Below are 22041 nucleotides of genomic sequence, written 5' to 3' on the forward strand. Positions count from 1 at the left end.
CAAAAAGTTGGGGCTTTAAGAAAAACACCAAATAGAACAAGTTGACATAACTTTCCTTGGACAGTAGAAAAACAGAACTGGCCACTTGTAAATGTTATCTCCCTCACGTTGTATGACTCCTAATTTCACTAATGAAGAGTATGAGAATAGTGCAGAAAAAAGTCAGCATGGGCTCCCAAATGCTCAGCTAGTTTAAAATGTGTGTCAAAGAGTCTGTTGCCTGCATTTGGGGAAGGAGCTTAGTCTGTTGGGTAACAAGTGTTCCGCTTACCCACTCATATCTTCTCAGCTATCAAATTTGCTCACATGTATTATTTTAGCCATATTCATATCAGGTACAAAGAGGTACCTAAATGGGTATTACTAGTTCAGTCTAATTTAATAACCTTTCCTTGATACAAAGATCATAAACTGTAACATGGCCCCAAAGTTCTGCAGTTTCTCTCACCTGGACTCTCCCATATTGTAGGAGTTTGGGCAAAGGTATCTCCTCAGATATGTCTTTCTGTTTTATTTTTCTGAGATACCTAGCATTTGAGTCTAGATGATAAAAGCAGAGCTTTAGAGCTAAACTCTTAATTAAAACATCTTTAGTTTTTTTTTTGTTTTGCAAGAGCTAGTCTTTGTTTAATTCCATATTTACATCTGACTTGACTAACTTCCTTTTATTTGAGTCTTCAAAAAGAATAACTTAAAAGTACTTGATGCCTTTAATGTATTGCTGATACTTGTGTGTGTCTTTTCTCCATAGAGAGGGGGGTGTGTTTGCCAACAGTATCGCTTTGGATACTTTTTGTTTATATCGAAGCAGCAATTAGATTTAAAGATCTCAAAAACTTTCATGTAGACCTTTGTCGTCCTTTTGCTGCACACTGGTAAGTGTTCCATCCCTTCTCTTATTTGTATTGAATTTTTATATAACAGCACAATATTAATAAAACCAGTTAAATGTTACAGCAAAAATTACCATTGAGAGGAAAAAACTGTCAATGACATTAAAGACACAAAAATGAAATATAGATGACATAAAGGGAAATGAAAATAGAGAATAAGAAGATGCAAGAAATAAACAGAGGAATGGATTCACTCTAGGACTTAAACACCTAACTGCCACTTCAGGCACCTGAATCTGAGAATCAGGTCCCACTGGGATTCACAAAGACCCTGCTCAGTTGCCACTGAACCTTGTAGGCACCTAAACTTGCTCAGCCCCTATTTTTTTTTTTCAATAAAATTTCCCTAGGCCTCTATGTTTCTGCCTCTCAGTATGTGGACTGCAGCCCCCTGCTCCAAGCATCAAGATGCCTAAGCCTCAGTGCAGTGCATGAACCAAGGAAAGACAGGCATTTGGCTGTCTAACTTGTCTATGGGGCCCAATCCAGTAGGTGTGCTCAGGTGAGAAAAGAAAGGGAGGGGAGAGAGCACCAGAAGATCCTTCTCTTATTAGTAAACTTGATGGCATTATACAAATTCATGGTAAAAAAATTTATCACCGTTAGCTGTCGTTTGAATATTCTAGACATAAAGTGAGATGAAACTTTATCCAGGTTCAACCAACACGTTTGCAGACCATTTGCTTGTGAGATGGAGAGAATTACAATATTACAAAGAGATTTATACCATTTCTTGAAACTTTTTTATAAACGTACAATATTCTTATTTAGAGAGAGAGAGCATATTGGAAAAAATTGTACACAAATTTTAGCTTAATGTGGGCAAAAGTTTATTGGTGGTACTTGGTTAATTATTACGTTTTTCTCCTTTGTGAATATCCTGAAGTATCTTTTTGCACAAATAAGGTCTTCAACCTCTTCCAGGAACAAGGAAGTAAATTTAAATTAAGCCAAATTAAGGCCTCTTTAATTCGGAATGAGTTTCCACACACGGATTATATGCAGCTTAATCTACTTTAAATTCACACCTTTAGTTAATTTGGATTAATTTTCCTGAGTGTCCCCATGTAGACAATCCCTAACTTGGCAGGAGGGATAGCTTAGTGGTTTGAGCATTGCCCTGCTAAACCCAGGGTTGTGAGTTCAGTCCTTGCGGGGGCCACTTAAGGATCTGGGGCAAAATCAGTACTTGGTCCTGCTAGTGAAGGCAGGGGGCTGGACTTGATGACCTTTCGGGATCCCTTCCAGTTCTATGAGATAGTTATATCTCCATATATTATATTGTATATTGTCCACACTATGCAATAAATTCTGGGAGTGCTGGAGTGGGAGGGCCATGGTCCTATCAGTTTTTATCAGCCATAAGGGTGAGCAACAGGGGGTAGGGGGCAGAGAGGAGCAAGCAGTGGGCAGCGCCTGGGGGAAGGGGCAGGGAGCAGGACCTTGGGAGAAAAGGGCAGCATGGGAGGCTGGGGCCTCAGAAAGAAGGGGCAGCACTGGGGCGAGGGCCATGATTCAGGTGCTGGTGAGCCCTCCCCTCCACATACACACTTTTAGGGAGCTTCCAAGGCTGCTGGGTTACAGAAGCTCTTGAGAGGTTTTTTTGCCTTGTGAATTGGATTGAAACATTCCAGTTTGTCATCAGAGTTTTAGAATTGTAGCTACAGGTAGCTTTACACAGTATCACAAAAGAAACATTAGCAAAGATAACATCAGATACCTATGCAAATAATCATTGCATTCTGGCAGTATGTTTGCAACTCAAATTTATTTACATAGTGTGTCATTACTAAGCAGAAAATAAAAATATTGTATAATGGTTAATAGTCACCTGCTGCAACTGAATTTGTTTCTGATCTAGGACACCTGAAGCATGTAAAAAGCTGAGTTCCTAGTGAATGTATGTTTAATTCTAGAAAGTCATATGGCACTGATCATTGCTGGTAGCTGTATTTCAGGGTCTGTTAAGTACTTATAGTGGGATAAAGAAAGTGATGGGAAACCTAAAACAAATGTTAGAAATCCTATAAATATAAAACTTTGTATGAATCTAGTTTATCAGCTTTGATCAGCAGAGTTGTACTTTTTGGAAGCAGAGCTATAGATATGGACTTCTACACATTCTTCAAGACCTCTTTCGCAGAGTATTACCCTAAATCAATTTAATATGGTTTTATTTGCTAGCAGGTTCCTTTTTTTGCTAGTGGATGAGACTTCTTTCCATTCTCAAATTAAAATAAACAGCTTTGGCATATACTTACACCAATGGACAATTTCCCACTGGTTAAATGTCCTTGTTAGCACAGTTAATGGCATGATCTGCTAGCATTCTGTATTTCTCAAATTCCTGTTAGCTAATAACAATATTTAGGTCTTACATGCTTTACTCCAAGGATATGTAAGTAGTAGTAACTCCAGTTTACCAATATGTGCACTGAAGCATGAAATAATGTGCCAAAGCCCATATATAAAATAAGTGGAGAGCTAGGTTTAGAAATCTGAAGTTCCTGGCTCATAGCCTCAGGCTCAGTCCTCTAGACTATGTTGTGTCTCTTATCTCCTTAAGTGATGTATGTTGCCCTGTCTGAGAGTTGTCTAAAAGCTGTCTTTGCGTACCAAAATAAACAAGTCATTACATCTTTAATGCTGAATATCAGTATGACAAAAGACCTTTTACCACTGTAGATTGTCTTTTGTAACAGGTGTAATCCAGATATATTTATAGCGTGCTGTACATCTTATTAACTCGGTAATATGGTCTTCTTTCCAGTATTGGCTATCCTGTTGTGACTTTGGGCTTTGGCTTCAAAAGTTATGTCAGCTACAAAATGCGATTAAGAAAACAAAAAGAAGTGCAGAAAGAGAATGAATTTTACATGCAGCTTCTCCAGCAAGCTCTACCCCCAGAGCAACAGATGCTACAAAGGCAAGAGAGAGAGGCAGAGGAAGGTAGGTTATACTGACTACATAGTATTTTGCTGCCACCATCAGTAATTAAAAGAAATACTGTGTGTTGTCAGTTGTTGGCTGCGTGTGTGTGCGCTCTGTATGTTGCACTGGCTCGGCCAGATAGATCAAAGCCTGCTGTACGGGCTAACTTCCCAAGAAGACCACGGACTCAGTTTAGTGGCGAAGGCACTTGGCCAGGTTTATTGCCAACAAAGCACAGTATTAATCCCCTGTGTGCTACTTGTACTTAATACATGTATGTCTGTGACGATGGATCAGCTCAGTGAGTGGTGGGACTTCCCGTGCTCCCGGCCAGAAACAGACACTCGTCCTGCTTACTCCTCCTTTATACACTGATACAAACAAGTTATGCATTACCCCTCTGACATGGTTAGTTACCATCCTATACCTTATACCTGCTGGTTTGATCAAAACATCTCCATCCATTACCCTGTCTTCCTGACCTTATCTAGGAGGGGTCAGTGTGTCCCTGTACCAACTTTGGGCAGTGTGTTTATACCATAACTTCGTATCGGGGTGTTCTGGTATAACCCTTCTGGAATCTGCTTATGTGAATACATAATGCCTAGTACCTGTTACAAGTGTCTGTGTTTTTGCAACACTAGCATGTTCTTGCCAAGTTTATATACTGGACAGTGAACCTGCAAGCGGGCATTTGTTTTGTAATAGGGCCTGACTTTTGCCCATAGACTGACTCTGCTTTGTATCAGCAGGGCCTGATTTTAGTTTGGGCGTTAGGCCCCTCATGTCTCAGGCTCTCTTTCTATTATATTGTGCATGCTACAGCAGACCTTCGCTGATCCACGTAGTTTCTATAATTCACACCAAAAATCCCAGACTCTTCCCATTCAGATTTAATAACAATATGCTGTAATGAGTGTTACACTCAGATTTCATTATTTTTACCAACTAGACTATAAAGAAGTACTAGTACAATATGAAGAGCTGTTAATTACAATTGAAAAAATGGTGAAATAAAGTACATGTTGTAATAATTATCCTTGCTCTTTTAATTTAATTGCTAATTCCCCAAAGAGAGAGGTTTTTTTTTTAAACAGGCCTCTCTGATATTAATCAGAATTAGCAAAGTCTTTCTGTGTTTATTTAAAACACTTGCATCTTGCCTTGTAGAGAAAAAAAGGGATCTCAATTTTAGAAATAGTTAAATAATATTTCTCATATACCTTGTCTTTTCTGTTCTGGTAAATGTAGAAGTTTAAAAGTTGGCCTTTCCTCTCAGATTAGCTTGCTGAGAATAACCTTACAATGGCAACAGTTAGTTACTTTTTTATTAAGTTTTTAAACATAAATGTTTATGACAAAACACCAGGTGAAATGTACCAAATTCACAGTCCATTTTGGTCAATTTCATGGTTATAAAATTTATAATTTTTTAAATCCTGTGATTTCAGCTATCTAAATCTGAAAATTCATGGTGTTGTAATTGTAAGGGTCTTGACCGAAAAAGAAGTTGGGGAGGGGTCGGAAGGTTATTGTAGGGGGGTTTGCAGTACCTCTACGCTTACTTCAGCACTGCTGCTGGCGGCAGCTCTGCCTTCAGAGCTGAGTGCCTGGCCAGCAGCTGCCACTCTCCAGCCACCCAGCTCTGAAGGCAGCACAGAAGTAAGTGTGGCAATACTGTGATCCACCACCCCAATATATCGTTGCAACCCCTCTACAACTCCCTTTTGGGTCAGGACCCCCAGTTTTAAGAAACACGTGTCCCCCTGTAAATCTGTATAGTATAGGGTAAAAGCATACCAAAGGCCAGATTTCATGGTCCATGATATGTTTTTCATGGCCATGAATTTCGTAGGGCCCTAACCTTTACCAAAAACATTGTGAAACTAATTTTACAAAATGGAAAAAAAAATTTTATAACAATTTTTTTTAAGAAAGCTTTCACGTGAAGTTTCACCTTTTTATTTTGTGTTTTGTATATTGGTCTAGAAGCTTTATGTACAGAAGATGTATTACATTAGTGAGTATCCACTGCCTGACTCTGCTGCTGATATTGGGTATGAAGTAGAACAGAGTTTCTAACCACCAAGAATAACTATCATGCCGAAATACACTTCCTGGGCTGTCTAACTGCCATATTAAAATGGAGATCAGTTAGACCAGTATACTTACTGGGAATGTTAGACTTGGATATGATCATGAACGTTCATCTTAAAGCGCTGGAGATCTGTAAACATTTCATATTCTGAAGATATGTTGGTAAAATCCCCCTTTTCCTAGATAAAGATTAAAATCTTGTCCTTTTTTTAAAAGCAAGTCTATTAACTTTCAGACTCCTGTCTGACTTTTTTTTTTTTTTTTTACCTGGCATCATCACAAGTACAGTAACTAGTAAAATTGGGGGAAAATCTTTGTGGTTTTGACAGCACTTTGTGTGTAGTCAGTTTCGCAGTTTCCCTTGTTGATTGTGTAGGTCTTTCACACAGTAACAAAGGACAGAAATGCTTTAAAATTATAAAAATTTTGTAAAACCACACAAAGTTGCAGGGGTTGGAGGGGACTTAAAGGCAGAGGAATTAAAAGTACTGTAGTTTTATGTCCCACAGGTCTCTTAAAATTGATTAGGTTTCAAGTTAATTGTCTCTCTAAATATAGCCTCTTAACTTTCATCAATTTATTAGCAACTTTTATAATCTGCTCAGTTAGTAGTATTTATTCTTTACCCTTTAGAGTAAGTATCTACAACTGAACTTATTCTTACAGAATTGTATCTGTACCCAAAAATTAGTGAGTTTGTTAAAATTAGTCTTTTAATATCTAAGTGTATTTGATATGTTTTTTCCTAAATATAACCTTGATGGTGGTTGTCACTAAAATGCTTTGCCATTTACTTAGTGATTTATTTATTTAAAAAAATAGATACCCAGTTTCTTAAAGCCACAGAACAGACTGATTTAATAATCTCGGTCTCTTGCTATTGCAGCAGCCAAAGGATTATCTGATATGGATTCCTCAGTACTTTTGCAACACAATGGAGGCATTCCAGCCAATAAAAAATTATCCACAACATTGCCGGAGCTAGAATATAGGGAAAAGGGGAAAGAAAAGGACAAGGATGCCAAAAAACACAACCTTGGAATAAATAACAATATTTTACAACCAGTAGACTCTAAAATACAAGAAATTGAATATATGGAAAACCATATCAATAGTAAAAGATTAAATAATGATCTTGTTGGAAGTACAGAAAATCTCTTAAAAGAGGACTCATGCACTGCCTCATCCAAAAATTACAAAAATGCCAGTGGAGTTGTGAACTCCTCACCTCGCAGTCACAGTGCAACTAATGGGAGCATCCCTTCCTCATCTACTAAAAATGAGAAAAAACAGAAATGCACTAGCAAGAGCCCAAGCACACACAAGGACTTAATGGAAAACTGTATTCCTAATAACCAGCTAAGCAAACCAGATGCACTGGTAAGGTAAGTTTGATATGTTCATTGCGTAACAAACTTTCTCTCATCATGCTTGTTTTCCAGTAGATTAGGAATCCCTTTTTTAGAAAACCATTAACAAACCAATTTATGGCTTTCTTAGAAAGGCAACATGGCCTAGTGATTAGGAAAAAATTGACTGGGAGGTGGGTATCTTGTTTCTGTTGCTAACTCTGCTATTGATTTCCTGTGTGAGCATAAGCAAATCACTTTACCGTGCCATACCTCAGTTCATCCATCTGTAAAATGGGTATCCTTACCTACCTCACAGGGTTGTTGTGAGGCATAATAAAGTGTTTTAACAATTCTTTGATTAAAGGCACTATAGAAGTACAAAGTAACATTACAAATTTATTGAACACTTTAATCAAGTTCTGCCCCATATGTCTTTTACTTCTCCATGTAAAAAGGGTGCCATGGTACTTGAAAGTCTAATATTAGAAATGCTTGCTTTAAAAAAAAAAAAAAATCTTCAGTTCACAGGTATGAATGCAAGTCATGAGCTGCTACATTATCGAAGGAATATATTCACACTCCACCTGTAAGTCTGTTTTACCTTGCTGGTCTGGATATAGGACACAGATATTTAATTTCACTGTGTTATGGACTATAATGATTTGAAAAGTTACATGTCCTTATGGTTGCTAATCTGAGTGCTAAATAAAGATGGAAAGCTGTTGGGTACTTACAGTGCTGTCAGTTGAGGTAGAAATGGGAAGTTTCCAACTTCTCATAGAAAATGAACGTGAACCTCTCAAATTCCTGCCCCAAAGGGGAAAAATAGCTTTTCAGCAGTTAACATTGTGCAGCCTGGTGGTGGTATTTTCTAGTGGAGTACTTGTGTGTACCTTTCAGGAATGTGCATGGTAAATGGCATAATGCTGTCTTTGATCAAAGATTCTATTTTACTACACAGTGATACAAGTTAATAACAGAACCAAAGTTGTGTTTTGCCCGTGTGTATGTTCTCACTGATGATTCCTGTTTCCACCCACCTGACTGACAATCTGGGGAAATAACTGAGTCTAACCATACTACAAGGGTTCTCAGACTTTCATAGCATGAGGTGTATTTGAATACAGTAATTGTCTCATGGATAGTCTGTTATATTTGTGTTTCTTACCTCTGATTTGGAGTCGAATAACATCTCTCTGGCAGTTGTCAACATGAAAAAGGAATATTAGGAGAGCATTTGATGTATTTTTAGTTTAGTGCTATTTAACAGCTGGAACAAGGAAAGACAGCAAGTGCCTTGCAAACCACTGGTGATCCATGAAGCACAGTTCAGGAATCGCTGCTGTAAAATATAATGGAAAAAGTGAAAGTTAAAAAAAGTGAACTGCTACAGTGGGGTCCCACTGCTACACACACTGCCTATTTGATATCAGCCATAGCTGAGTCATGTTGTTGCTATATTTGCAGACATATCCATTACTTCTGTTGCACTGTTTATCAGAACACTTCTAGGAAAAAAAAATGCAAGAGGTCCATGTTTGCTGTTGATCTGTAAAAAGTGATATCCTACTATTGAACAACAAAGGCTTTCTTCCCCTTAAAAAATAAAACAAAAATAAAAAGACCAAAACCTAATGTAAAGATAACACCTGCTGTGAACTCTTTCCATATTATGTGTAAGCACTGAACCTGGGATAACGGTCAGTTGTAATGAAGCCAAAACGAGCAGAGAGCAGCAAATCTGGTATCCTGTAGTAGGCAAAAGAGTAATAAGTGATTCCTCTCCAAACACTGAATGCTTTGTGGTAAAGGATTAGTACCAGAAGACCCTCTCTGTGTAGCTTCTGTAGGAAGTCCATCTAAATATCTTATTGTTGACTTGTTAGCAAATAGAAAATCAGAGTTCCTTGTGCGAGCTCTGTGTGCCACTGCAGATCCATTTGAAGGAAAGAAAACAGCATGTAATTGGGATGGAATAGAGATAGAGACCTGTTAGAATAAGTCTGTAGCACCTTTATGCCTTCTCCCTTGCCTCTCCACCCATTCCCTTCCCCCATCTCACTATTAGCATCTCCTTTTTCTTTTCTGTAGTGTTGCATGCTCACTGGTCTAACTTCAGCAAGTCCTTGTTGGGTAATTTAATTGGCAAGTCAGACTCTCACTTTTCCTGCAGGAACCTTTAGGTAATTGGAATTTTGACTCTAGTTTGTCTCTGAAGATTCACTGTATGTGGATACAATTACTTCTGTGAAAATTCCCTTTTCACTTCTGATAATGATTATATTCACTAATTGGCATACCTTCTGCCGATTCCTATTGCTTCTTCTCATTTCTTTACTTGAAATATTCAGATCAATTCTAACTTATAGTATCTGCAGAATAACTGTATGAACTAGCTAGCTTCTAGCTTGCTTAACCTTACCTGGAAACCAAATTCAGTCCTGTATTAATGGAATGCAGACGGCAATGCCATCAGTAGAAGTTGTGCCTATATAGTCCAGGCAAAATAAGATAACTTTTCCTCTCGCTGAGGAAAAAAGGAGAGCTGGTCAGTGAATTAGAGCTGAGTGAAGAATTTATTTTTTCCCCTTGCTGAAACAAAAACACTGGAAAAAAAATTTGCTAGGGTCAAATGAAACATTTCAAATATTGATTTGAACTGTTTTGAAACATTTCACTTTGACGCTTTTGAAATTTGTTGTTTTTTGGGGGAGAGAGAGTGGCCAAAATTCAGCCCAAATTTGCAAATAATTTCAGTGCCACAAAATTGCCTTGGGGGGAGAGGGGGAGGAGATTTACTATTTGCTGAAAAAAATGTTGCCTGACTCTAGTCACAGTTCACCAATGAACTGATCATAGGGATCAAGAAAAGAGAGGAGGTGCCAATTTTCCACATTATAGTATGGCCTGCCAGCCTATGTATGAAAATATTTTGTTCTATGTGTCCATGAGGGACCAGATTTAAGAGATTTTAGTGTGCTTAAATATATATGGAGACTCTTATATACAGGGCCACAGATGTTAGTTTGCGTCAAGTTGTCGTGATTACATTAGATTTTAAAATACTAATTTCCTGTCTGCTGCTGCTTGATATTATTTATTACTAATGTAAATAGCTGGAACAATGCATCAGTTACTGCTTCTGTTTAGACGATCAATGTGCAACTCCTGGTTTAAAGACACACATTACATTGGGTCTCTGACTAAATACATACAAAAAAAAAATATTTGTTTTGGAAAAAAATTTCCATGTGGAGGGATAGAGTTTAATTTAAATTAAAGTCAAGCTGTTTATTTTCACTTGTCAATGCCCTTGTTGCTATATTGTAAAGTATTTATTTATTCATTGTTTTCTCCTCTTTAAGTGGCATTAATTACTGAACTTCTAACTTGGATGGTTAAATTGCGACTCTACTCTAAAAAGCAACTATAAAAAAACGCAGTGTGCGAATCCAAGTTTGTCTCAGTGACTTCTCTGTTCTGTTTTCAGACAAAAAGATGCTTTTCGTAACTTTCAAACTCACCCTGGGATCTCCAAGCCAAGTTGTGTTCTTTTTTATTCACAGATATGGCCCTGAACTAACTGAGCAGTATTAGATATAGTTAAAGTTCCCCCTATCGTGGCTATTGAATCAAGATTATTGGTGGTTATTCAGATACAATAAATGAATCCCTAAAATGTCATTTGTAGATTTACTTTTCAGAGTAAAACAACTACCACATACTCTATAATATTTTTTCTAAGTTAATATTACATAGTATGCTACAATATTTAAAAGGGCAGTATCAAGTAATTTTTTTTAGTAGCTCAATTTTTTTATGAATATTGTTACCCCTCTCTGAAGGCAGGACATATTTTTTATTCTGTGGTGTCTTAAGTTAATAAAAAGATGTAGGGAAAGCAGTTAATAAATTTGGAAGATTTTATCTAGTTAAAATAATGTTTAAGTAGATCATATGTTGACATGGAACTGAAAGTGTCACATTAAGAGAAGTGAAACTCTCCTTGTTTAAGTGAAGACAGTTTGCCCTAAGTTCTCTGAACACTGACAAAAAATAACTAATGGATTTGTTAATGCTTCAGTTCTTGTTCCCAAAGAAACAACTTGATTTCAAATAATTCACTTTAGTACATAAGTGAGCCAAAGCTCAAATACAATACTGAAATGTAGAACCTAATGTCTATCTTCCAGAAATGGTGGTTGTATTTTGTTCTTATAAGGAAGGTTTTCAGTTTTAATTTGTGTGTGTGAAACTTATTGTATGAGACTACAGACATGGTGGGCTTCACTGTTAACTATTTCAGTACTTGTACGTTTCTGTATAAGGAGTTAGAGTTGTTCCCTTTTCTTAAAAATGTGGCGTTGGGTGTTGCCATTAACATTTCCTTTGGTTAATGAAAGGGAGTGATTGTGGTTCAGCTGGCTACAGCAGAGGGATTCTGGGGGTTTAATCCTGGCAGTGGCAACGCAGATCTCTCTCTGCCTCCATCAGTAAAATGGAGATATTCCCAACCTCTCATGCATGTTGAGACCTGTTTTCTGTTTGTAAAAGCACTTGAGATTTTTGTATTTCTGTAGCAGCTTTCATCCAGACTGTTCATTTTACATCATTATATTCATCAGGCAAATGGAGACACTGAATCAGTACTTCTTTACACATCATGAACTCAGATCATTTCCTAACGACTACCAGAGCAAGCTGGTTTAGCATCCTGTATCATCTCTCTATCCATTCTAGGGGACAGGCAGGTTTTCTTTCCATTTTTTGGATTTCAGCTGTGTTACAAGTACAAATCATGATCATAGCTAAAGCTTTTGTTCTTCTGTAGTGCAAAAGTACCAGAAAAGCTGGGTTTTCCCACAGCAAGATGCCTCTTTGTAATGATCACAACTTGCTGCTGGCTATTTGCATGCCAAAAGAGAGCATCTAGACAAAGTGTTGACATCCACTGAAGTGCTGTCTCCGGCTTATGAAGTATTGAATGCAGAGAAGCAGCTTACTCTTGCATTAGTTATCCTTGTGGATATCTTTGAATTCTCCAAGTAATTGGGCTACATTTGTACATAGGGGAATATTTGTGGAGCAGGGCATGAGCCGCACCCTGCTCTTCTTCCTCCCTGCTCTCGCAAGACTTGGGGTTACCCTCAGAGCAAAAGTTGAAGCTGTTACAGTAAATATATTTTTCTGTATTTTAGCTCTAGTTATTTTCCATTTTTTATAGCACAGTAATGTCCCCAGAGCTCCTGACTCTATTTTTTCCAATCAGCTGCCTGTCTGAAGTAGCTTTAACATAATGCAGAAGGCTTTTATCCCATCAGTTACAGTAGGGGATATCCTCAAAGCCTACTGAGGTAGAATAGGACAAAGGCAGGCAAGAAAAATAAACAGGCTCAGGAGCTCTGGGAACATGCATCGGAAATCAGGGAATGGAAGGAGGTAATTCAATCTGGAATAAGGTGAAGAGTGTATAGCTGGGAGTAGAGTCGGGATCCGAATGTTAGGTAGCTCTATTTGTGGAGCCAGGTGCTGGCTGACACACAAGCTGTTTACAGCTGTGTCTTCCTTTCCTTTCAACTCCCCTATGTTCAAATGTTGTAGCCAGAGGGATGGTCTGGATCCTGTGATTGGCCTAAAACTGTGTTTGTCCACCTAACATTGGATGCCTTCCATTTTTACAAGTTACTGCAATAGGCACAGTTTCTCCCCCCAAAATGGGATTTGACCCACATAGTCCTGTAGTCTTTTTATATTTGGGAGTGGACTCTTCTAACATGTAAATAAAATAGGTCAAAAACCATCTAACAATGCCATAGGTCCGCAGTTCTCAAACTTCATTGCACCATGACTCCCTTCTGACAACAAAATTTACTACACGACCACAGTAGGGGGGAGTCGAAAACTGAGCCCCACTGCCCTGGGTGAGGGCCATAGCTGAAGCCCAGGGGCTTCTGCCCTGGGCGGGAGTACGTAACCTTAGCCCTGGGTGGTGGGACTCAGGCTTTGGCTTCAGACCTGGGAGGTTGGGCTTGGGCTTCAGACTTCCTGGGGCCCAGGGCCAAGACCAGCCTTGGCAACTCCATTAAAATGGGGTCCCGACTCACAGTTTGAGTGCCCCTGCCATAGGTAAAGGAAGAGGGCTATCGTTGCCTCTTCCCCTCTCTCTTTTTTATGACCTCCTTTAATCAAACTAGTATTGGAGCGGAGCTTTTACTCAGGGCCGCCTGGGAGGGGCAAGTGGGGCAACTTGCCCCGGGCCCCTCATGGGCCCCACGAGCCCTGGCCTGGCAGCAGTCCAGGTCTTCAGCTGGCATTTCAGCGGTGGGGGGCCCTTCGCTGTTGCCGAAGACCCGGAGTGACTGAAGGGCCCCCTGCCCCCGAAATGCCCCACAAGCCCTGGCCCAGCGACGGTCTGGGTCTTCGGCAGCATTTCCACACTTTGAGAAGATAAATATGGGAATGGGAGACATCTGTGTGAGTTCATACAGACTCAAAAAAGAGTAGGGGTGGGGGGGAGTAGGTAGATGGGAAGGCATGAGGAAACTTCTTTCCACATCTTTTTATATTAAATAAAAAGTATAATGCTGAAGTGTGGTTATTCTTGCCTAACATTTTGAATACTTGATCATTTACACTTACTCCGGATTTGTCGGTCTCAGAGAGTTAAGCAGGGAATAAGCCATGATGAAGTTTAACATTTTCTTTCTGATGTTTCTCCCAGGTATTTGGGGGGGTGTGTGTGTTTGTGCGCGTGTGTGTGTGCACGTGTACCACTTGGGAAGGGAAGATGAATCCTAGTAGACTGTTCCACATCAAGAGACCTGACAGATTCTTGATAGTAATTTCAACCTTTTGGCTAACATACAACACAGTTAAAAAATCTGTTTTTGTATTTGTTCATAAATATTGCATTCAAACGTTTAATTAAAAAATCCATTTAACGGTCCAAAGATGGTTTGGTAGCAAATTTCACTTTTGAATTACATTTTATGCGTAATATCTTAGCTTGGCTGACTAGCTGAGGTTTTTTTATTAAAGGTATTCCTAGGATCCTTTTATATAACTTCCTTGACATTCCTTCTGCCAAACCATTTCTTAGGGTCAGTGCAGCCCGTGGACTATTCAGAAACAGCACAACCTTTTGAATTGCTGACCCCTTAGAGCAATTCTGTTTAGAACAACAGATAAGTCAGAGCTAAGGTTTCTGTCTCAATTCTATCTGGAACTTTTTGGTATATAGAAAATGCTCAAAGAAACCACTTATGACAGTGTATTACTTGTAGTGGTGGAACTTCAACTTAGCGTAATTGCATTGGATGTTTTAAAGTGATAGCATCATTGCAGCGGATGTTTATGACGACAGGTTAGGCCAGAAAAGGAACAGAATAAAAAGTCTTGTAACACTAACTAGAAGAGCATTTCAAAGTTTGTCATGGTCTTTATTTTTTACATAGTGTTAATTAGGGTAAGATGCCCAGGTACTTGGAGATGTTGGTAATGTGTAAAGTGAGTAAATATACTAAGCAAGGAGGGATTTTATGCACTAGATGGGTTTAAATATCCAGGAGCCTTTGTCTAAAACAGTGTTATTTTTCAGATCATCCTCTTTTATTTCAAATGTATGGAAAGATATCCAATCTTGTTTTAGTATGTGGAATCAAGAAATTGTATCTTGCAGGATCAGGCCTCAGACAAGGAACCCAGAGTGGTAACCAATCTTCAATTAAGCCCTTATTTTAAAAGTTGTTAAGTTTCAAGAATATTTGCTGCTTGTACAGCAACAAAAGGAATTGTGCTCTGTACCTCTCTTTTTTTCTTGTTGATTTCCTGGTTTACTGGGAAAACACAATAAGAAACAAATGTGCAGGGGACCTAAGCAGAAACTAGTGCAGTAGGAAAAATAATGCTGCGTTATTGGGTCATTCATCATTGTAACAATAGTACAAAGTACTTTGGGGAATAGAGACAGAGGACAAGTCACACTTCTAAGAGCAAAAATACCTCTCTGCTATTGCCCTGGTTTACCTTGCTAATGTGTTTTATTTTGAGGATGGGGTAGCGGAGGGAGAATTTTTAAAATCTTGTATTCCCTTGAAAATGTTGTATTCCCCCTGTACATAGGGAAGAACTTTATAAACTGGCTCTCCATGAGAAAATCTCTCAGCTAGAAATGTTTGTTTGACTAGACTTTATAAGATGGATGGGCCCATTGTTGATGCAGGGAAAACACGGCATATATTTGGGGGTGGGGGTGTCTGGTTGCTAAATATTCAACTGATAAGTTTTTAAAATGAAAGTTTTCTTTTGTACTGATGTTGGTTTTATTATTCCAGGTTTCTTAGTATGGTGGTTTTCTCACATTGTGACAAGATATTAACTTTCCTTTATAATGAGATTTTTAATTTGTACGTTTTAGATGCTATCGTAACTGCTATAGCAAGTTTTTATTTTCTCGATAAATTGTACTAATAGAACTTTTTTAGTTTTTAAAACTGGAGCTGAGGTTACAAAAAAATACAGTATAATGAAAGGAGATAATTGAAATCTGTTTTTTAAAATGTTGGCCAGATGATTTTTTTAAACAGTTTGTCAATCAGTTTTTTTTAATAGATTAATTCCTCTGGGATTGTATCAGCCATTGACTTTAAAGAAGCTTGCATTCCTTTTTGTACTGTTTTGTTCTAACCATTCCAGGTTCCTGCATTACTGATTTTTGTCTGCCATGTTTCAAGTCTGTGGCCGTGACCTTTGGAAGCTTTGATCAGAATGTCAATATTGATAATTCTGTTTCATGAATAACTACTCTTCATAGCTTTCTGGAATTCCTAATTTGTGCTTGGAGGTTTCCATTACATGGCAATCCATTACATTAAAAACACATAATGAGGCAATTTTTCAGAAGCATTTTAAGTCTCTCGGTTAGAGCAGGAACTGAGAGTTAAGGACTCTTAGATTCTATTCCTGACGATACCATAGGCTCAATGAGCTATGTCTGGCAAATCATTGAACCCTTTGTGTTTCAACTTTCCAACTGCAAAATGGGTTTAATAATCTAATTGGCTTACATGGAATTTACATGACTTAGTTGTTTAAACTGTTTGAATTGCTGATGGTGGGCACTCAAGACAATAAAAATATTTTAATTTGACTCCATAAGAGTGGGGAAGGTTAGTCATCTAATTTAATTATTTGGTCACTCTTCTGGTGAAAGATTTAACCTTATCTACTGACACATCACTAATGGTTTGAGTGTTCACATGGAAGGATTTTGTGATCAAAAGTTCTTGGCTCCTTCAGATTCTCATAGCAGTAAGGTTTCTGAGTAGGCTGGGTTTTGTGATTGCTGAGAGAGGGAACAATTTTGCCGAGTAAGAAACTCAATTCTGTAAATATAGTGAATCCAAGCAGTACCTTCAGCTTTGTTATTATTATTCTGCGGGGACATAGTTCATTGGACTATGGTTCAGATCAGTGGGCCTTGCAGATCTTTCTTAGGCAATGGGGACTCCTAGAGTTGGGTCAAAATGTTGTTTCTCTGAAGCTTAAGCTCACCAGCTTGGTTGCTGATAATGAATAACTTAATGAAGGGCAGACTTCTGTCAGATCTCAAGAAGAATTACCCCAAGACCTTTAAGCTCCTTCAGGATAAAAGGAACTGTATTTGAGACTTTGGAGCCCACTTGTAAAACTTAACCTTTTTGGAGCCAGGAAATTAGCTGTTATGCTACAAACATCCTCCTCCTGAAACACAAGGAAGTGATGAGAGCTTTATGGGTCCGTCCTTGTGTCCAGTTTGAAGTAAGAGCTTGACTTGGGTGTGTATATGTGGAACTCTGGTTCATACTCCCAATTTAAAAAAAATACATTTCCACAAGAGTCCATGAATGTGGTTCTATCTGTGGATGGACACTTCTACCTCCTTCAATAGAAAGGTTCCACTTAATAGCTTTAGATATTAAAGGTCATGGGGCTTGAAAAACTGACACACTCACCATCTAAGTAGGAGGTCTTCAGATCTGTTTACATTCCCTCCCTCCCTTCTTTTTGGTCCACTTTGTATATGTTCTGTACTGGTCTTGCAGCCTACAGCTCAGTTTGGACCCAACCCTGCAAGCTCTCCAAAGGTGGAACTTCCATTGCAGCCAGGGGGCTTTCCATTTATAGACGGCTTTAGGAATTGGGCCTAATGTCAGTACTGTGTTGCTGTAAAACTAAAGTACTGCAACCTCTTGTTCATTCACACTTAACCAGACCAGTCCTATCTACCTGAGAATCAAGGTTAAAGATGCACTCCTGTGGGTATTTGGAATAGTTGATGAATGAAATACTCCCCTCCCCCCTTCACCCCCCAAAAAGCACATGCGAAAACCAAGAAATCCACAGCTAAGAAAGCATTCCAGATTTAAGGCATAGTCTGAGCACCAAACAGAAAGTTTAAAAACTCCAAGTTCTAATCCCAGTTGTGACATTGATTCCATTTGTGTCACTGGATAAGTCAGTTAACCTTTTACAACAAAGCTATCTGTAAAATGGGGTGGATTAGTGCTTCATCTTACGAGGGCATTGTGAAGCTTAATGTTAGTGCTTTGAATAAAGTGCTATATCATCAGTTCTCGGGGAGAGCTGGTATACCCTATTCTAGCCCAAGAGTTGTTAAAGATGGGATTTCAGTATTTGCTATGAATTTCCTGATTTTTATACAGTTGTGGTTAAGATGAACTCTTAATGTTGTTCTGGTATAATGAACAAATTTGCTTACACGTGTATACAAGGTAAAGACAGTGAGATTCTTTCAGGGTTCATAATTGCTGCTTTTAGAGGCTGTGTATTGCATACCGGTCTGTTCCTCTTAATAATTTCAAAGCAGTAAAAGAGGAAGGTAGCTGATCAGAATTTTTACTGAATTTTTTTCTGCTCAAATAATTATCCAATCATTAAAGTGTTTTCCAAATGGGATTTACCCAAATGTACCCAACCATTAATTTGTCTGCATTATTCATTTCACATCCTCAGTTAAAAATCCTGAATATATTTAGATAATCTAGTTTAGTATAAGCATCAAAAAATCAGCTGAGAAAATAGGATGGAAGTCTTGAAATATTTCACTTCTAATTTACTCTTTTCATTGGTTAAAACTAACTTGTTTGCATTTTCTACTTTAACAAATTAAGGGAGAGTGACAGAAGGGACTTTGTAATATGGTTTTATTAAGTAATCAGTGCAGCGTGCTTATTTTTGAATGTTTTCACATTCTAAGCAACCATAGTAAACACAGTAAAACTTAATACAACTCAGTCAAGGCATTCTCAGTGCATATGGTTTTAGGAAACTAATGGGAATGACTTAATGTCTTTAAAGTTATCATATTTGGAGTGGCTATTTGGAGTCCTTATTCAGGATTTATGTGCTTTATTTTCACTTTCTCTCGGATACTTACAAAAAGAATTGTCTACTTATTACAAACTCCTAAAAGAGGAGACAGTATAGTCCATCTTGTTGGAACAAGTTAGGCAGAGGAGTTTCATTTATGAAAAAAATGTTTCTGAAAATACTTGTATGCAGATTAAAGCAGTCCCTGTCCAAGTATTGTTTTCATGATTATTGCTTGCTTTGGAGAGCTCTAACGGAATTACTTTGGGTACTTATCAACGTAAAGCCTGTGAATTTGATTAATTATATACACAATCTCTTCCCATACCTTACTCCATCAGCCACTGTTCAGGTTAAAATAAAACTTCTGTCAAAACCAGTTAAGTGTTGATATACTATAGGCTGTTAATCTCTGTTGTCTCCTGCTCGTCACATTGTTCATCTTTGATAGTTAAGTCCACAGCTCACCAAAGAGCTGATCATAGGACAGCAGAGGAAGAGGGTGAAATACCAATGCTGCAGTTCAAGTCTACTAGCTAATATTATATTATTAGACCTAATGAAAATGCACATATAACAAAACCATTTTGTAGTGTTTGTCCAGTCTGACTTTAAATGTGCTTTAAATAACAATCCTGCACTGAATAAGCCATTAATTGGCCAATCTTTCAGTTTGTGTGTTTGGGGTTTTGTTTGTTTGTTTAAACCAGTACAGGATGCTGAAATACTTTGTGGGTTTGTGATAGGCTGGTAGTAAGCAGGCAGGACAGGTTTGGGGGGGAGGGTGCGCATGTGTTTATCTGGATCGGGGGGGGGGGGTGTTGTTTTTTGCTATTAAACTATGATTGGCTTGATTTAATCAACAAGTAAGTTTGTCTTAGTACAATACCAAATGCAGCCAGGAATTTAGCTCCGTAAATCTAAAAAAAGGCAGGGAGGTTGAGTCTTTTAATGGATTATCTCTGAAATTAATACATCTGTATGGTAGAGCCCACGCTTTCTTGTAGCATGCGATTTGTTATTAATTTACCAGCAGACCGCTTGGGCTCAGTTTCAGCCTTTAACATTTTTTATAACTTTCCATGAATACATTTCAGGATTCCCCATTAGCCTCCTAATACCTTGAATCAATCTTGTCTTATGCTTCCCACCAGTAAATTTTGCATTGGCACTTAGGTCTGGCTTTTTGAACACTTATGCCCCAAAGGGTTCAAATGAAAACATGAAAACAAATGGCTGCTATTACCTTTAGTCTGTATAGTGGGGTCTGTTTGCTTCAGTTTTCGTTTACCAGTTGTTGATTTTTCTACCTTAATTCTGCACACAACTTTTATTGAAACCGCCTATAATACACTGTTCGGCCTTGTTTAAAGTTTTTTTTTAAACTAGCCATGTGTTGCTGAGCACATGGGAATTACATGTGTGTAACTAAAAATCATATTTGGCTCCCTCTTAACTGGTATATAATGCTTACACTTGTAAGAGATGATCTTTTATTTATCTATGCAATATGTTATTGTCTTAAGCACAAAGGATTTTTTTAAAATCTGAATAAATATAAATCCATAATCTGATGCTTCATTCATATAAACCTAATGTGTGTGATTATTAGACAATTTTTAGTTTTTCAAATGCTTTAATTAAAGTTCGGGGAATTCCTTATCAAATATTATTTATAAACGTAAAATGTACAGCAGAACGTCTCTGGTCAGGAAGGATTAAAAGTAAATTTCTGATTTCACAACCCTTGTATATCTCTCTTTGTGTGTATTTTCAGTGATTACATGCACAGAAAAATATAAAGCTGAATAATTTTTTTATCTGGAATGCAGATTAGTATTTTTATCCTTTACCAGATTTCAAATAGATATTGCAGGCACTCTTTCTAATGGAACAGTCAGGATGGGAACCTATTCTTTGTATAAAGCCTTTATTAAATACATCTTGTATTTTGGTTCTATAGATTACATGATTTAAGAAGAAATTAACTTTTAGATTAAAAGTACTAATATGCCATAGTTTGAGCCATTGGTAACTTCAAAGCAAATTCTTACCTTGGCAAAAAGGTTGAACATTGGTTTATTTGTACATCTCAGTGTTGACACTTTTCAAACTTGTATGTTTCAGTTCTGCTGTGAGAAATCATAATTCCATAAGATTTGTGTTACAGCGTCACAATACTTTGTATGAGGAAACTAGAATATACATGCTACTTTTTTTTGCAGAATAAATATAAAATTGAAAAAGTTATGAATATTTATACTGTTTGGGAAGGGAAAAGGAGATTTGTTTTATTTTGAAAAAATATAGGTACATTTATTACAGTGCATTTTGAAGATGTAATTCCTGAGCATGGTCCTCTGTATTTGTCAATATAAAAATGTCATCCAGTACCCCTGTCATGTGGTATGTGGACTATACTTAATAAGGATACTTATATTTTTGTTCGGTATCATAGGTGTGCAATGGTGGTTTATAGGAAAATAAAATTGACAGATTCTTGCTTGCAACCTAAATTACACATAAAATAGCAGGGGATGACAAAGGATAGGGAAGAGAGGGTATGGCGGGACAAGGGTTACACACAATGGAATATCAGGAGGTATGTTTACTGTGTTTCTTTTCCTTTTCCTTTTTTTAATGTGTAAAAAAACTTAATATAAAAAATTGGGCCTTGGGAAGGTTGGGGAGTTACAGTTGAAATTCTTCTTTTTTTTTTTTTTTTTTTTTTTAATGCTTCTCCTTATCTTAGGTTGGAACAAGATATTAAAAAGTTAAAGGCTGACCTCCAGGCAAGCAGGCAAACTGAACAGGAGCTACGTAGTCAGATCAGTTCTCTGACTAGCACGGAGCGGGGAATTCGATCTGAAATTGGACAGCTCCGACAAGAAAATGAGCTGCTTCAGAACAAGTATGTTTTGCTACAGAACAATGTATAGACTATGACCTGAGCAAATGCAGCATGTTTTGTTTTATTAAAGACTGGCAGCATACTGACCTGGATACTGGGGCAAATCCTATTTACTTTACTTTCTCACTGGTGGTCCCATGGTTCATATATGATTCAGAATAAGGCAAGCGGGATTTGTCCCTTTTATCTTCAAGGCATCTGATTAAATAATCATAGGGCAATTTTATTAGTAAGTGGAAATGTGGCTTTCCAAATGTAGTCTAATCCTTTTCAATTCTAGTTGAAGGTGACACATTTCTAAAACTCTATAAACTCTCTATCAAAACTTTTTCCTCAGTGAAATTGGTAACCTGTCGTCTTTGCTGTGCCCCCTCATGTTAGAATAGTCTTTCACATAAAGTAAGGTTGGGGGCGGGGTTGGTGTTTTTATTTAAAAAAACACGCTCAACCAAGAAGTCAAGTTTTTATACTGTTCAAAATTCGCCAT

At 37.8% G+C, this 22041-nt stretch overlaps 1 protein-coding gene across 1 annotated transcript in view; it reads left to right on the plus strand.

Moving 5' to 3' along the window:
• The first annotated feature begins 791 nt into the window (after positions 1-791).
• The window catches only part of MACO1 (macoilin 1), a 31016-nt gene continuing 9766 nt past the window's right edge, over positions 792-22041 (plus strand). Inside the window, exons 1-4 of the mRNA XM_032789691.2 lie at positions 792-875; positions 3664-3842; positions 6808-7306; positions 21396-21554. Of these exons, the coding sequence (XP_032645582.2) occupies positions 3722-3842; positions 6808-7306; positions 21396-21554 (779 nt within the window). The 5' untranslated portion in view covers positions 792-875; positions 3664-3721. The remainder of the gene's footprint in view (positions 876-3663; positions 3843-6807; positions 7307-21395; positions 21555-22041) is intronic.

The sequence above is a fragment of the Chelonoidis abingdonii genome, chromosome 25, assembly GCF_003597395.2.
Source record: "Chelonoidis abingdonii isolate Lonesome George chromosome 25, CheloAbing_2.0, whole genome shotgun sequence".
Lineage (NCBI taxonomy): Eukaryota > Metazoa > Chordata > Testudines > Testudinidae > Chelonoidis > Chelonoidis abingdonii.